General features: G+C 35.7%; 1 protein-coding gene across 1 annotated transcript; it reads left to right on the forward strand.

Moving 5' to 3' along the window:
- The first annotated feature begins 679 nt into the window (after positions 1 to 679).
- Positions 680 to 9,181, forward strand: LOC104604080 (uncharacterized). Its single transcript, XM_088900329.1, has 5 exons — positions 680 to 854; positions 1,363 to 1,642; positions 4,090 to 4,408; positions 8,242 to 8,398; positions 8,670 to 9,181. Exons 1-5 carry the CDS (start codon positions 749 to 751, stop codon positions 8,984 to 8,986), a joined length of 1,179 nt encoding a protein of 392 aa, XP_088756455.1. The 5' UTR covers positions 680 to 748; the 3' UTR covers positions 8,987 to 9,181.
- The last annotated feature ends 8,574 nt before the right edge of the window (positions 9,182 to 17,755 follow it).

The raw sequence follows: 17,755 nt of genomic DNA on the forward strand, positions 1-17,755 counted from the left end.
CAAAACCTTATATTTTATATTATTTCGTATGCATTTATACTTTTTTCAAACTTAACTTTCATGTCAAACCAAACCCAACCCAAGGTACGAGAGTACCTCAATCTTAACTTTCATCCAACCTGCCCCACAACCCCAAAGAGTCTAATTAGTCCATCCTTAGAGTAAGTAACCCTATCCCAACCTGCATAATCCCATTCTCATAATCCGCTTGGATCAGGTCAGCCCGATAAAAGTCACCAATCTGGAGCGGGTTGACAATTGACAATTAAGCATGCCGGCCGGGTCAGGAAATTTCAGCCATATTCAGACACAAATAAGGCCAAAATACTGAAATAGTATATACATCCTTAGTCGGCAGATTCCAGTTCATACCTACTGATCATGAATATATATGCTCATTGGGGTAGCCCTGACCTTTGTCCAAACTCCTAACCTAGTGGGCCACATAATTTGCAACGTGTCTGATATCGAGAAGCTTGGAACCGACATGGCTTTAATTGAAAAATTGAAATGTTGCTGCAACAGTAAATGGAAAGATAAGATTACATCAAGTCAAAGAAAGGCCTAGAGATCGACCCAACAACCAACTACATAGTGGGTCATTTGCGAGACACAATTTGTGGTTAATCGCTCGTTCTCACTCAAGTTGTTTATATATATAGGGATATAAGACACCCCTAGTGCACTCACTTCTCAGATCTCATCCTTTCTTCACTAAGTTTGTTTTGAGTGATTTCCCAATAGAATCATGGGTTTGAAGGCCTTCTTACCCTTGGCTGTTGCACTTGTTCTTCTCCTCTCTTCAGTGATGGCAGCTAGCGACTTAACCGATACCAAGATGGAGGAGAAATCACGTAATTAATCTCTCTCTTTCCAACATTTTTGTTTTTTATCGATTATATATACTCACCTTTGCTTCCATAGGGGCTGTAATTCAATTCTCTTTTCTAGTAATATTAATAATTCTTCAGAAAGGTGGTGAGAGCAGATAGTGGGACTCCGTATCTCATTTGGGACTACCCAGTTTATATGCCTACCGAGTCACCATCCACTTCGATATAGGGGGCTCTCTCTCTCTCTCTCTCTTTCTCACACACTGATACCAACTGTACTGTTATTTACTTGCACCCAGAAACTTCATGTTGTATAAACACACAGGTACAGGTAAAAAATCGGAAAAATTAATTACCTTGTGACCCAGGTAAGAGGTAAGACGGATTAATTGATGAAACAGTACTTTAATTGATTGATGTGCTGTAGTAGAAATTGTGTTCTTCAGCTCAAAATCTGTTGAATAATCAGAGTGTAAAATTGTAAAGTTTCTTATTCTTACTATTATCTCCTCCCCTCTCACACATGCAGAGAAGGCAACGCAGACAGGAGAGTTTAAGAACGCCAAATATGGAGGTTATGGTGGGTACCCGGGTGGTGGTTATGGTGGGTACCCTGGTGGAGGATATGGACGGAACCCAGGCGGTGGCTACGGCGGGTATCCAGGTGGTGGCTACGGAGGGGGCTATTGTCAATACGGTTGTTGTGGTGGCGGTGGTTACTATGGAGGAGGAGGAGGTTGCCAACGATGCTGCTCCTACGCCGGAGAAGCTGCGGACACAGTGACTGAAAAGAACAAACCTCACAACTGAACTGATGATCAACTGAGGCCGCAGTATATATAATATATATTACTAGCATGAAGAAATTAATACGAATGAATAAAAGGCAAGAAGTATAGCATGTATGGATGGGGGTATTAGTGTGTCATTGTGTCAATCATCTCTGCTCATGCATGATAAGGGCCACTGTGAACAAGTAGTGTGAACTCGGGGTCTTAGGTTGACATACAACATGGTTCCCACACTTCATATATTCGTCTGTATGTGCAAATGACATGGAGAATGTTGTCTCTTGCAATAAATTATAAAATCTTAGTTCTATGGTTTCTCAACTTTTTCCTTTCAATTAATGCTTTGAATAAAAGAACAAAAAAACGTAGAAGACTGATAGGAACCTCTCATTATAGTATGTATCTTTCATTGGCCGGAAATTTATTTGGACAACTGAAAACATCTAAGTTTTAAGCCTATGGGTGATGATAATCAATGTTGTCAGTTCAACCCGGCCTGTACATCAGATAAGTTCAAATAGGCCATTCAATTCTTGTTTCACTCAATGAGTTCATTCACCTGGCCTAGCATTGACTAAAAATTTCAAATATTTCAGGTGGAGTGCAGTGGCTGGCTTTTTTTTTCATTTCCTGGCTTTCTAAACTCCAACATGTATAATTCAAAGAATTTTGATTTGAGCTGTGGTTGCATTAACAACCTTGAAAAACGAATGACATTCAATAAAAAAAAATAAATAGTTTCCTAATTTTTATGGTGTTTGGCTTAATTTAAAAGACTAAGCCTCAATGGTTGAGATAAATGTGGGTATGTCATAAGGATGACAATTTTTCCCATCCTCGCCAGGTATTTGGCCTCCCCGACCCACCCAACCCAATGGGGTAGAGGATGGAGATTGTCTTGGCAAGGGTAGGAATGACAATTAATTAATATATAATATTATAATGTTAAATTAAGCTTAGGGATAAATGGCCTAGAAACAAGAGGTTTTAAAATAAGTAGAATTAAAAGAGTATATGGCATATAAATTTAGTAATAATAGGAGTGTAAATAAAGGATATAATTAATATTTGAAACCAAGAGATAACTTAATGTGACCATTTTTGTTACCTTGGTTCAATAATTCATAATAAGGGAGAGATTGAGGAGGATGTTACCTAAAGAATTAGAACAAGTTTGACAAAATAGAGGGGTGCATCTGGACTTTGGGTCATACGAGAATTCTACTAAAATTAAAAGGAGAATTTTATAAAACAGTTGCAAGGCCAGTTATATTGTATGGAGCAACGTTAGATGGTCATGAAACATGTTTAGAAAAGTATAAATTTCTTAAACTACCCTTATGGTTTAGCTAATTGACTAAATGTATCTTTACTGTTTGGAAATTAACTAACACTATCTCTACTGTTTCTAACAATCGACTAACTCTACCCTTACCATTAAGATCCGTTAATATTCCATCAAAACTCATTCGCACATGATATATATGTTTTTTTAAAACCCAATTTTACCCTCCACCTCCCTCCCTCTCTCTCTCTCCTTCTTTTTCCTGATGGATTCAGTCCTCTCCCTCCCTCTTTCTCTATTGTTCGTCGCTCTGGTTAGACCGCCACCGACAACTTATTTCCTCTCACCGTCAGAAACCCTGTTGCAGGGCGGTGGTATTCATAAGCTCATAACACTTTTAGTGTTCAGTTGCGGAAAGTAAGCCGTGTTAAGTTGCCAAGCCCAGTCATCTTCCATGACGACCGCTTCGTCCAAAACCCAATTCCTCTCCTTCTAGGGCTAACAATGGCTCTCTTGGTTTGATGAGCATCTGCAACATCAAGAGTAAAAGGCCGTGATTGGTAAAGTTTGAAGAAGAATCCAATCGGAGTCATCCAATTTTTTCCAAATGCAAACAAGAGTTTTGTAGAGGGGGATTTTCATTAACTTCCAATCAAACCCCATAAAGGTTCTTGTTTTTGGAGTTTTTTTTGTTCAGATTTGAAGATTCGGAAGTCACAGATTTTAAATCCATTTTCAGCGGTCTGCTCTCGCTCTTCCAATCGATGGTATTATCCATAGTAGTGGGAGTTCTGTTCTTGCAATGAGTCGATCACATTCAAATGGTAGTGACAATGTGAGCACTGTTTTTTATTGGAACAAAAGAGAGACCTGTGAAGTTAATGGAGTGCTTAATCGGAGTGGTTAAAGTCCACCTCGTTCTTGCCATCTTCTCCTTCATCCTCTGAAGAAAGAAAACCCCCATGAAAAGCATGAATCACCTGATTGTAGAAACCGAAGATTCTTTCTAGAGTTTACTTGAGCTCGCGGCTAACAATGATGTTGAAGGCTTCAAGTGTTCGTTGGAGAGTGATACCTCTTCTATCAATGAGATTAGTGTTTGGTATGTCCGCCAGAAGGGCTCGAAGTAGATAGTCCTTGAGTACAAAACTCCTTCGATGGTTGCTGCAACTTATGGTAGTATTGATGTCTTCAAGCTAATCCTTGCTCTGCCCGAGGCTGATATAAATCATTACTGTGGCCTGGATAAGAGCACTGTTCTCCACCATGCCGACTCTGGTGGATCTGTAAACGTTGTGAATCTGCTTTTGTTGGTTTTTCTATTCGAGAGCAATGGTTTTGATGGTTTTTCTATTGGAGAGTTCAGTTTGCGGGTTTCCACAACCACATCGAATTCAAATTCACCCCCTTTGTCATCATCCCCAGAGAATGGATCTCTGTTGTCTGCCTCAGAATCGACTTCATCTCCCATGATCAAGTCTCTAAAGTCTTCAAGGGATGTTATTCTTTCCCCATTTCTTTGTTTTATTTTGAAAATTTGAAAAAGAATAAAGGGTAAAATTATTTTTTTAATCTTTTTATTAACGGGCGCTAACGGTAAGGAAAGTATTAGTCAATTGTCAGAAACAGTGAGGATAGTGTTAGTCAATTTTTAAATAGTAAGGGTACACTTAATCAATTAGCTAAATCATAAGGGTAGTTTAAGAAATTTATCCTTTAGAAAATGAGTGATAGAAATGCAAATGCTAATATGGATGAGTGAAAAAACTAGAAGGGATAGGGTTATAAATGAAGTTATTCATACAAACTTAGAAATAGTTCCAATAAGTTATAAAATGAGAAAGAACAAACAAAGTTGATTTAGTTACATGCATAAAAGGCCACTTATAACTCTAGTTAGAAGAAGTGATTTGTTACAAGTAGAAGGGGCTAAAAGAGCTAGGGGTAGAACAAAAAAGACACGGGTAAAAATAGACACTAGAGAGATTAGCAAAACAAGATTCATGTAATCAACCCCATATAGTAGGGATAAGGCATGGATGGCCACAATGATATATTATATCATAAATATGATATTATTTATATTATATATCAAAATATATTTAAAATTGTATTTGTATTTTATAAATTTTCTTGATTTTAAATAAATATGTTTTTCAAAAATATTTTTAATTAAAAATTTTAGGGATTTGAGTCCCCACAAGGAATCCATCTCCATTAGGGATCAGAGATGAAGGATAACTTTTATCCCTAACAGAAATCAGGGTCAAAGATAGGGATTTGTTTCAAAGTTGGGGTTGGACATAGAATATGATCCTTGCCCCGAACTCATCCGTTGCCATTCCTAGTCAGCCAATGGTCACGGTCAGCCTGACATTCATAAATTTATCCAGCTCCATTATATATGGAGCCTAGGTTTGCATTTTAATCCCGAATATTGAAAGGGTCGGTTTATGTGAAAACATATTTATCTATGTATATGTATACTAGAACAATTTAAATCTCCTGCCCACAAGAATCCTACCCATGCCTACCCACATGACACTAGATACAGCTGTAGTGTCATGTGGGTAACCGTGGATAAGATTCTTGTGGGCATGAGATCCGAACTCATACTAGACGGTAAGATGCTCCATATGCCCCGGGGGCAATGACTAAATTAGTAAATTCAAGTTTTTGAACGAAGAAGGAAACTGATCCAGTTTGGGGTAAGTTTAATAGTCCCCCTTTCAATTAGGCTATGTTTGGTTTGAAGGAAAAGGTAAAGAAACCCATACAAGATTTGTAAATATTTCCTTACTTTTTCCTTCAAACCAAACATAAGGGTGATTGGCCAATGCAGTGTAAAATCTTCAACTTGAGTATTGACTTGCACATAAGGGTGATCATGGCCGAATGTTGTCTCTGGCTTAGCCTGAAATTTGCAGACCCATGCTGGACCTGGGCCTGAATACAAAACCCAAGCCCAAAACTAAAAATTTGTAAGCTGGGCTGGGTTAGAAATAATTTTCCCTACTTGCACCCCTATAAAGTGCCCTATATAGTAATTAATGGAATGTTTCGCCGTATTTGTTTCATGGTTTTTATTTAAAAAAAAATGTCAAATTTTTGAAAGAGTTGTGAAGCACATTAGTGTGGAGAGAGAAACCATTGGCAGGATGCAATTCTTGTTCTAATTAAGATTTTTGATGCTACTACCCTTTCTTTTTATTGGCCCAGTGCTAGTGTAATTACATTCACATTAGTACAAATGTACGAGAGTATATATGAGAAGAACGCAAGTTCTAGTTTAATTTCATTTTGGATTTATCTTTCTTTGCTTCAGGTTTTATTTTTTTAAAATCGGACCGGATAGAGAATCGTTCTGGGCTCTGGTTCCTGGGTCAAACAGTCCGAACATCTGGTTTGAATAGATGGCCTATTTTGACAAAAAATAAAGAAAATAAAAAAAGATAAAAAACCATTGTCTGAATCGACAATTCAATAGTTTAACCACCTGGATTAGCGATTCACTGATCAAATCAATGATTTTTGACCAAAAGACAGTTGTAGAGTGAAACGAAAATGGTCAGATGACTAATTCCCAATTTTTCCAGTCTGATCTGGTCCGGTTTTGAAAATACTGTTACAAAGAAACAAAATAAGATAAAAACTGAAAGAAAAATAAACCAGAATTTGCAATCCTACACTTTCACATCGATATAAATGAAATTGCACCTCAACAAACAAATAAATTTGCTTATTTGTAGGAATAAAATTTGCAATGTAGGAACAAAAAATAAAGTAAATTTGCTTCTGGTCCCATTCGCTGGCTCTTTTCTCACGCTGAACAGCGTCCAATAGCAGAAGCACCACACTACTGCTTCTGGGTTGTGGCCATCCTTGGACCATGATTAATTATCCCATGGCCGAATACATTGAACTTTTGGGGTTGGACCATCTGATTCCGTGAACTTTTTACTACTCGTTATGTTAGTCTGGTCTAAGTTCAACCATATCCAACCCCCTGATCTGATTTTCAAGACGCTGGTCCTCCCTATACTGTCTTGAAACAGTCACGTAATAAATTAAACACCACGAAGAGTAGGAATATGATCTCTTTTCCTGTTTAAAATCGATCGTCTTCCGAAAATATCCTTCGTGTTCCTTCTTTTTACGTGCAACCGAGCTCTCATATATGGCAGTCTCAATTGCATCACTACAGGCTATAGCTAGCTGTCGATGTAGCATATAGGGGGTGAATTGGTTGTCCAAATTAACCAGACTGAAGAAGCCAGCTGTTAACCCTTAACTTTGCCACCTGTATAGATGTCTCGTTCCCCTCACATTTGGCAGTTTGAATCTCCTGCATGCGCTTCGTTCCAACACATTTTCTCCTACCTGCACTTAAGTTCATCCCGTCTAAGACAAGTGTATGTCCGGTTACATGTGTATCAATTTTCATACTTGCACATGCATAATATGTCGTGTGTGTAGCTTTTAAGGGTCCGTTTGATTTGCAGTTAGAATCAGAGAATCAGAATTGAAATGGAAACTAATTATTCAGAATTAGAATAAGAATCAGAACGGTCCATTCCCTCCACCTATCTGAAATGGGTATTCTTCGGAATTAGAAGGGGAGGAAACTACCATTCCCCCCAAATGGTAAAATACCATTATAGCAAAAATGAAAATGTGATTCGATTGATTCCAAACCACTATTCTTCTGAACCAAACAGACTTAAACTGAATTTCACTTAATTTGGATATGATCCATGGTTTTTAAAACCGATCCAGATACTGAATTGGTTAGGAGTCTAGTTATCGGGTCGAATGGTTTGATCGTTCAAACTGAATGATTGGCCTGTTTTGATAAAAAAAATAAAAAATGATCAAAACCGTTCAAACAGTTTGAAAGATTAACCGGCCAAGTCAACAGTTTTCTAACTAAAATCAACAGTTTTTAAAAAAAATCCAATTTTAAGAAAAAACTAAACCAATTATCTGACCGGTTTCTAATTTTTCGGTCCAACCATCCAATCCGATCCGATTTGAAAACCATGATATGACCAGAAGCTCATAAAAGACTTAGAGATAGAAGTTATAACTATGTTTAAATTAATCAAATTCCTACAATATAATCAGAGCATCTGATATCATTTATTAATTCGTAAGCTCTACCGACATGGGTTTTATTTTTTGAACATAATTAAATAGGTGAAAAGGATAAAGATGCACAATATTCAGACCCAATTACACCGTCAGTTTACACATACACCCGCTATTAATGCTCTCTGTCTCTCTGCTGCTTTGGGTTTATTTATAAATTGGCATGAGATGAAACCAGTAATCTCATCCTTCTTCTACTTCTGCGAGTGTGTTGCAGTGGTTTTCCGTGAGGAAAATGGGTTTTAAGGTTTTCCTTCTTTTTGGTCTTGCACTTGTTCTTCTCTTCTCTGTGGAGGCAGTAACTAGGGACTTGGTTGAGACTTCCAATGAAGAGAAAACACGTGAGTTTCTTTCTTTCCTTTTCTTTTTTTGATTTTCTTTCTCTCTTAATCTCTTCATTTTATTTCGATCATCAAGGAAGCAAAAGACCATATCAATTAACTTGTACAATCCATCTTAGCAGACCATCTGGTTAATGGGATATATTACTTGAACGGCCGGCATTGATGACTGATGGATGTTCACCAGTGGATAAATAACTCTGGTAAACATCTATTATATATTTTTGTGCACTTTGATCTTACATAATATTATCCTCTTACGCATACACAGAGAAGGCAATGGACAAGCACGGTGGATACCCAGGTGGAGGATACCCTTACCCTGGGCATGGAGGATATGGAGGACACCCTGGTGGTGGTGGTGGCTATGGAGGCTATCCAGGTCAGGGAGGATATAGAGGCTACCCACCTGGCCATGGAGGGCGCCCTGGTGGTGGTTATCCAGACCCAGGCCATGGTGGTGGTTATGAAGGAGGGCATTGCCGATTCGGTTGTTGCGGTGGCCGTGGTTACCATGGAGGTTGCAAACGCTGCTGCTCCTACCTTGGCCAAGCTCCTGATTCAGAGATTCAAGGCAAACAGCCTTAGTTGTAACTTATTACTTAGAGCTGTATTTCCTCATCTTTGATGAATAATAAACACTATATATATAGCTAGAAAAAGTAATATTATAGAATATAAGCAGCAAGCATGTTTTCCACTGCGGAACCTATATATATATGCCAACAGAAAGTACTGTTTTAGTGCATGCAATTTAACAATGCTGGTTCCTAGTTCCTACAACTATTGATGGAATGCTGGTTTTCTATAATATATGTTTGGCATCGATGCTGTAGTGTGTGGGTTGGAAGCAAAACTGTGTTTTTTTGTTTGGAAACGTTTCTGTTAGGTAGAACATTTCTAATTAGAGCAGAGCAACAATAACGCTTTCTGTTTGGTATCAATTCTTTAAGAAACGTTTTTACCACTAAGACCTATTATCTAGTGTCACATTATGTTTCTGTTATTGCTACTTCATGTTTTTAATGATCTGCAGATCTAGAAAATGCCAAATTCGATGTTGTTCGAAGTCATTGCTACTTCATAATCTAGAAAATGCTAAATTCGATGTTGTTCTAAGTCATATATATTTGATTTTCAAAATGTGAATTAGAACACTATTTTTTATGAAAAAACGGTTTTTTTAATGTGAACACTATTTTTTATGAGCACTATTTCTTAGAGCACTGTTTTTTCAATGTGAATGGAGATTTTTTTTCAACTAAAGGGTTTAGCTTATGTTGCCAAACTTGTGTCAACTAAGTAAATATATATTATGCAACAAAAAAATATGTATTGCATAAAAAACATATCTAATCATAAGATTACTAAGTATTAAAAACAAAGATTGTTGATTCATTATAATATTTTCGATTGGTTTTGGCTTATCTATTAATTTTCGATCGATTTTGGTTCATTTATTATGTTTATTTGAGATTTAGGTTAAGTTTTGGTTTGGTCATTTGTAAATCGACCAAAATTGATTCAATCCAATTACAAATATATGTTAATATATTTTATAATTTATTTAGTATGAGAAATTGAGAAAATTCCTATATTTTCTAGTTTAAAATATTTTATATTGTAAATTTATTTTTTAATAATACTGTATATTTATTTTTAAATTTAATTTTTTTTAATCGATTAATCAAACCAAAAATCGATCCAAATTGATATAATTTTAGCTGATTTTCAATAATAATAAGATAAATTTTTATTGGTTCAATTGGTCAAACAACTTACAAAACCATACTGACCTATGAATGGGATACCGGATCAGACCTGACTGAATGAGATACTGGATACAAAATGCATCTGACTCGCCTACAAGTAATATATTTATAGGCTCAATTTAGAAAGAGTATAAATACATAGAAAATAATACAAGGTTAGGTTTTGCATTCCACATATTTGGATTTGATGTTCTTCCAAAGTAAGCCATAAGGATTGCGTTTGCCATGGGTTGGCTAACTTGAACCTCACTCGATTGAAACCTGTTTAAGGATGACTTTGGCCTCTCTTTATCAAAAGAACAATAATATTGTACAAATAAAGACCAAGAACAATTTAAACTGATGGCAACCCAGCCCAAATTAAAGGATAAGATTTTTTGCAAGGGAAAAAACTGATGATAGGCGTATGGGATGGTGATGATAAACCTTTAGGTTGAATGGTTCCTTGAGAACCTAAACCTTCCAATGTCCTCACCCAAGTATTACCTCACCTGACTTAAGAACATATAACTTTCAAACCTGTCACTATCCAATAGGTTTCTACCCAATACCAACCCAAACCCATCCACCCACATCCTTTTAATTGTATTTTTAATAACAGTTGGAATTTGGTTTTATAGGTTCCAAAGTGTCACTTACTTTATGGTGAAAGAAAAAAAAACCAAAAATAATATGAAAAGAAATATTATTCTTGTAGTTACTACAAGAATACTCTATATGTGTATAGGAGTATCATGATCTGATGGGTTTAGCCATATACGTAAATCTAATTTAAATTAGAGTGTCAAAACCCTAACCCCACTTGAACAAACCTAATCCACGAGGGTGGTCCCTGTCCCCTGGTAGCAACGATATCTTATTCGAATTTCAAGGTCTCCCCTAAAAACAGCTAGAGAACTTATCAACTGACCTAATTGGTTATTTATGGAGCTAGCTCTAGATGGTACAGCTTTGAAATCCTGTCATGTGATCTTGCCATGTGGCTACTAATGAGGTGGTAATTGAAATTGGGTTCACTATTTTCCCATGGACGGAAGGAATTTCAGCTACATGTCAAAGATACCAATCAATCCTTTGACAAGACTTTTAGACATTGCCTCATCCCTTCGCCAGCAGTGTAGGGAGAATTCAAATCAGCCCCCCACAACATCCCACAAGCACATCTTCACTGTGTATTAAGAGCATCTCTGGATGATAATATCATCATTTATGAGATTATCATCGAAAGATGTTCTCAATACACGACAAGAATGTGTTATGGGAACAATCTTGTGGGGGGCTGATTTGGTTTCGTGTAAGGATGGTGTTATTCGAAATGCTCCATTATTCCATGACTTGTGCCTGGTCACTGTAATTAACTTGCCACGTATATCTCATATTACCCCTATTGGTGTTGCTCGAAATAAAGTTAAGGATAACTTACGCACTGCCACAGTGTCACTATGTACTTTGAAGATAGTAACAATTAGAAATCTAATATTTCCCTCTAAAATCTAATAAAAATTAGAAATGATTTTTTGCAAGACTTTGAATTTGAGTTGGATCGATTTTCTAATGTCTCTAATATCTGAAAATTTGAAATTTACTATTTTATCCCTATAAATGGACTGTTCCATAATATGAAAAAATAATAAAAATAAAGTTAATAATAGTAATAATAATATTATTAAACATATTAATAACAATTATTATTTATTTAAATAAATAATATTTTATCACCTCTGAAATGTGTTTGAAATCGGTTAGATATGAGACCATGTCTAATTGCATTCAGACACTTTTTTCCTCTAATCAGAGGTTAGAGGTTAGACACGTGAGACCATTCGGTGTTATCAAATATCACCTTTAACTCCCTCAACTTTCATTTGTGACAAAAGTTCACATTGAATTTTTATATTCCAACACCTTTCCCTTCTATTAGCACTTCATTAGTTGACTTCATAAAAGATTCCCATGTGACTGTCATACACATGTTTAATATTTATAAAACCCTGAATTGCTCTTATATTATTTTTTGAGATCATTTTATAAAAAATTGATAAAATACAATGAAAAAATCGAAAGTAATGGAAAAGTAGAAATTGTAAAAACATAGGAAGTGCAGCAAAAGAAAAAATACAATAAACACTAAAAATTGCCAAAAAAAAACAGAAAACTACAAATAAAACAAGAGATACCATTTTTTAACATGCCTGATTTGATATTTTCTTTCCTTAATCCATCAAACATGGAATAAACATTTTAGTAATTTCACCTTTACTGTCAAGCCCGTTAATGTTGCAGGGGCAAAGTGCTGGTATCCCAAAGTTCAGGCTGCAACTTCTGTTGCAAATGAAAATTTAGGGGCTAAGTGTCACTCCACCAGTTCGGCTTTGATGCTCACACCATGCACGGTTGCAAGAAATCGGCTTGAGTGCACTCTTCGTGAGGATTGAATGTCTGAATCCCATCTCCATTCTACTGTACCCACAGGACACTACAGTCGCACATCAAAAGACATCTCCCGTGAATTACACGTGGAGACTTAACGTCTTGTGGGTAGGGTGCCAGTAGCATATCCGGACTCGTCGATAAATGATATATTATATCTAATTCAGAGCCAACAGACGATACACCCTGCCGGATTTGTCTCGTAGTCACCATTATTGTCCTCTCTCTCCACAGGGGATACCATTAATGGTTCTTCTCATCTCTTCAAGTTTCCATGGTGGCAGCTGACAACAGAAGACTATAGAAGAGAAAACTGTAGTCTTTATGTTATTCATTGGCTGTGTTTGATTGCAATGCAAGTATTGATGCAAAAATGGTAGTGCAAATGATTTGAGTATAAATTTTGATTTATTTTTGTTTTAAAATTTAGCTTATTTTGTTTAATTGCAGTATAAATAAAATGAATTAAGACATGAAACAGAATAAAGTAAAATTCAAAATAAAATTTACATTTTTTACATTTACTTCTCCCATGCATTTGTACTAATGCAAATAAATTTATACGGCAACCAAACACAGCCTTACTATCTTTTAAGAAGCAATGAAGTAGGCCAGTACATCCCCCTTTTACTCTAACATCAAGTGCATGCAGCAGATGTAGGGCCAGTGTAGCCCGTTGGTGATGCAATACAAGACCAGATGACCATCACATCACACAAGACAAGTTAATTACTGCAGTTAATGACAACATTGAATTTGTTCATAAATAGGCAGGGAAGGAGTCAGAAATCTTTTGTGAATGGAGCAAAACCTGAAGTGAAATGAGGAGGGGGGAATAAGTATGGATGGGCCCATAGGGGATCAACCATTGGGGCGGAGAGTTTGGGAGGGAGTTAATTTACATGGAAAGCTTTATTTTCAAGTAAAGAATTCTGGACCATAGGGGGGGGCATGGCTCCCCTGGTCCCCCGGCTCCGCCCCTGTAAATAGGGATAAGATGGCACCAGTATTAGTCTCTTCATCTTTAGCTGGTTTCTTCTTTCCCCCCTTTTTCAACTGGTTCCACTAGCTTCTTACGCAAAGAAAATGGGTTCAAAGATTTGCCTGCCTTTGAGTCTTTTACTGGTTTTTCTTCTCATCTCGTTGACGGTGGCAGCTAAGAGGTCTGATAAGGTGATCATAGAACCAAAATCTGGTACGTCATGGGTTGGCCTATTTGGCTTACATATTTAAAATTGTTGTCGTTGTTGTTTATCATAGTGGGTAAGAAATTTTAATTAATTGTTGTTGTTGTTTATAAATTTTAATTAATTATTTATTTAATTATAACATCATGGATTGACCTATTTGACTTACATGTTTATAAACCAACTACCCGCCACCCCAACAAAAAAGTAATTTCATTTGTAGTCGATTTTAAATTTTGTATTCTGTTTTTATCATTAATAAAAATAAGTTTTGTGTATTACAACAAATATATGATATTGGATCATTGTCCAAAGTTTATAATTTTTTGTTTTAAAACTATTATTATTTTATTATGACATCATGGATTGATTGGTCCAATTGCTCTAGATGGTTGAACCATTGACCTCTTGAGCAGGAATATTGTTTTGCTTCTTGGTCAATTTTAAATTTTATCTTTTCTTCCACTAATAAATATACTTCTTATTCATCATACTTATTTTTCATTAGCATAATGAATATATAACATTAGAGATATGCGATTTTTTTTTATTTTTCTGTATTTTTACATTTTATCTATTTTTAAATTTTTATTATTTAATTATGGCATCATTGGCTAACCCATTTCACCTAAATAGTTGAATTGAGGAGGGAAGAACTGGTTTTTTATATTACATCTCAAAATATTTATTTTTATAAAGTAATTCATGTTGTGGATTTAATTAATAGAATTTAATGATTAGAAACAAATATAACTTAAATATAGGGTTTAATGAGAGAATGAGAATCAATACCTTAGTATGAAACTTAATGAGGGAGAGGGGGAGAATGGTTTCATTTCTAATTGGTTTTAAATTTTATACTCCATTTCCATAATTAATAAAAAATTTCTTATTTATCATACATTTTCTTGTTTAATGTGATGAATATATAATAATAAATATAGTCCAAAAATTATTTAATTTCATTATCTTTTATATTTTATTTATTTTTTGAATTTTATTGTTTAATTGTGGCATCATGGGTTGGCCCATTTGATCAATATGGTTTAATTTCTTACCACCACCTAGATGAAAATACTATTTTGTTTTTGGGATGATTTTAAAAATATAAGTTTTTATACCATTAGAATTATTATGTATGGATTTAATTAGTTGAATTTAGTGATGAGAAAAAACAAAAATGCTTTAAATATATCATTCAATAGGAGAGAATGGGAGTTAATATTTAATACTTTAAAGATGAGATTTAATGAAAGGGAATTGAATGCATTAAATGTATTTAAATTACATTTTCTGTCCTTACAATAAAAACATGTCATATTTCAAAGAGAGGGCCATTTTAGTAAAAAAAATCTAGAAACCTTATCCGATCGTACTTTTTATAGTAGTATAGATATATTTTATTTATAGGAAGAAAGTGGGTTGGGCCCATTGGAAATAGAAGACTAGGCCCAACCTAAGTGATTTCTTTTCTTTTCTTTTCTTCTCTTGTTCCAGTGATATATCTTATTTCTTGCTTGCAAAAGAGTCTTTACATATGCAAATTCATTTCCTAAATAAAGCCATTTACCGGAACATGTTTGTGGCATTCACCATTGTCTAGAACTGTTTTTCAAAACAAAAACAACTGTCACGTCATGAAATTCATATTGAGGGTGTTTGGTTCCGTGGGTGTTTATCCAATAAACACTGCCACATGGGCACCACTTCAGCAGTTTTCCTCTCATGCTCTTCCATTTGGGGAAGTTATTTTTTAAAGCTTCCTCAAACGGTTAGGCATTTTTTCACTGTTACGCTGATGTAGTGCCTAGTGGTGTCTAATTGTCATAAATGGTTGTAATTATTACCTTTCTCGGTTTTACAAGCAAATAAAGTACAATCGTTGAATGAAAAAGTTCAAACTGAACCGAACACATACATTGTTTTTAGTAGTATGGCAATTTTATTTTTGTTTCAAAGAACGAAATCATAAATATTGGCAATGACAATTAGGTCTGTCAATAGACTCCGAATCTGATTTGGATTTTAGAACTTGCATCCAATTAATAATTGGACTGAATGGGGTTATTCGGTTAAAATCTAAAACTGATAAAAATATTATTTTATATATATGTATAATATAATTATATATTATATATAATAATATAAAGTTTATAATTGATAAATTTAATACATTATATATATATATTTATTATACACATATTAGTTAAAAACATTTCTAAAATTTTTTAATTTCGATCATTTTAAACATAAGATGATTGTGGATTAAATCCAAATCTGATCCAAAATCAAACATGATGCAAATCAAATGCAGATGTGGATGCAACTGAATCACATTCAAACCCAATCTATTTACAACCATAATGGCAAACAGATCCAGGATAAGGGGCTATATATAGTTTGAAGAAGTAGGGACTTTCCAGTAGTTGGTCTTGACTATGTAAAAATTTTGGAAGGGCCTTAGACATTTTTATTTACTTATTTATTTTTGCACAAAATGACCATTTTTAAATTCCAACTGACATTTTTGCACTTGTCACCCTAATATTTTGCCATCATACCAAGCAGTGGCTCCTTGACAGGAATCAACTAGATTTAGATACGAATAAAGCCTTAATACCACATTTGTCAGCCCAAGATTTTACAATAATCCATCAAATATAGGACATAAATGGAGTGATGGATCCTAAACCCATTGATCTGTGTATGAGTATGTTTAACACTTTGACATTGCATGACATGATCTTTTTTCCACTTGCAGAGAAGGCAGCAAAGACTTATGGAATCAGTGATGCCAAATATGGAGATTACGGTGGAGGATTTAGTGGATACCCGGCTGGTGGGTATGGTGGATACCCAGGACGTGGAGAGTTTGGTGGATACCTGGGCGGGGGCTACGGTGGATACCCGAGAGTACCCAGGTGGATATCCATATCCGGGACGTGGAGGATATGGAGAGTACCCAGGTGGTGGGTACCCGGGCAGCGGCGGGTTCGGAGGGGACTACTGTCGATTTGGTTGTTGCGGTGGCCGTGGATACTTCGGAGGGGGTTGTGAACGCTGCTGCTCGTATCATGGCGAGGCTCCTGATACGAAGAATAGAGGAAAACTTCACAAATAAAACTAATAAAACTTTATGTTAGTGCGGGGAAGTATGAAAAAATTAGAATTATGCATGTGCTATTATGCGCTCAACTCAATTTTTTTCTTTTTTTTGTTGAAACAAATTTACGTTGATGAAGGTTGTCAAATGTCAACAAAAATAAATGGATATGAACGCTAGATTGATTGTGCACATGTAAATAAACAGATATGTTTATGCAATTTAGATCCAGATTCCGTTAGTGCAAAGCTTGTTCGAACACCCATTATAGCCTTGCATTGGGAATATCTCCTTATCAAATAAAATACAGAAGTGAGGAGATGTTTCTGATGCAAGACTGTAAAGACTGTTCGAATGGGCCTTGCACTGACTGAAGCCAATTTCTAACTGAACGCAATGGCTATGTAGTGTTGGGGTCCACATATTGCAGGCACCGACCGAAGCCGATCTCTAATTGAATGCAATAGCTATGCAAGGCTGTAAATACATTGCAGCCCACTGCATAATTCTGGAATTACTGCCCCCATAGTCTACTAGTAGCCCCCCATAAATCACATCATACCCATGGATTTGACATCAATCTACGGTCAGGATTCATCTCACCTGTACTGTAGGGTTAAGAATTCTGACTTGGGCTGAGCAGTCATTCTCCCTTTATTTTATACTGGTGTGGTGTGGGGTGTTATTATTGATTCCACAACCCAATCAACTAACCTGTGTTTTGGGACAAATGGTCTCTTCTTTTCAGAGCTTTGGCATCTTGTGTAATAGTTTTCCACCATACCATTGGACCATCTGAATGTTTTTAAAATTGGACCGGACAGGGAACTGTTCTGGGTCCAGTTCCCAGGTTGAATGGTGTTTG

The sequence above is a fragment of the Nelumbo nucifera genome, chromosome 3 (genome assembly GCF_055504915.1).
Source record: "Nelumbo nucifera cultivar China Antique chromosome 3, China Antique-T2T, whole genome shotgun sequence".
In the NCBI taxonomy this organism is placed as follows: Eukaryota; Viridiplantae; Streptophyta; class Magnoliopsida; order Proteales; family Nelumbonaceae; genus Nelumbo; species Nelumbo nucifera.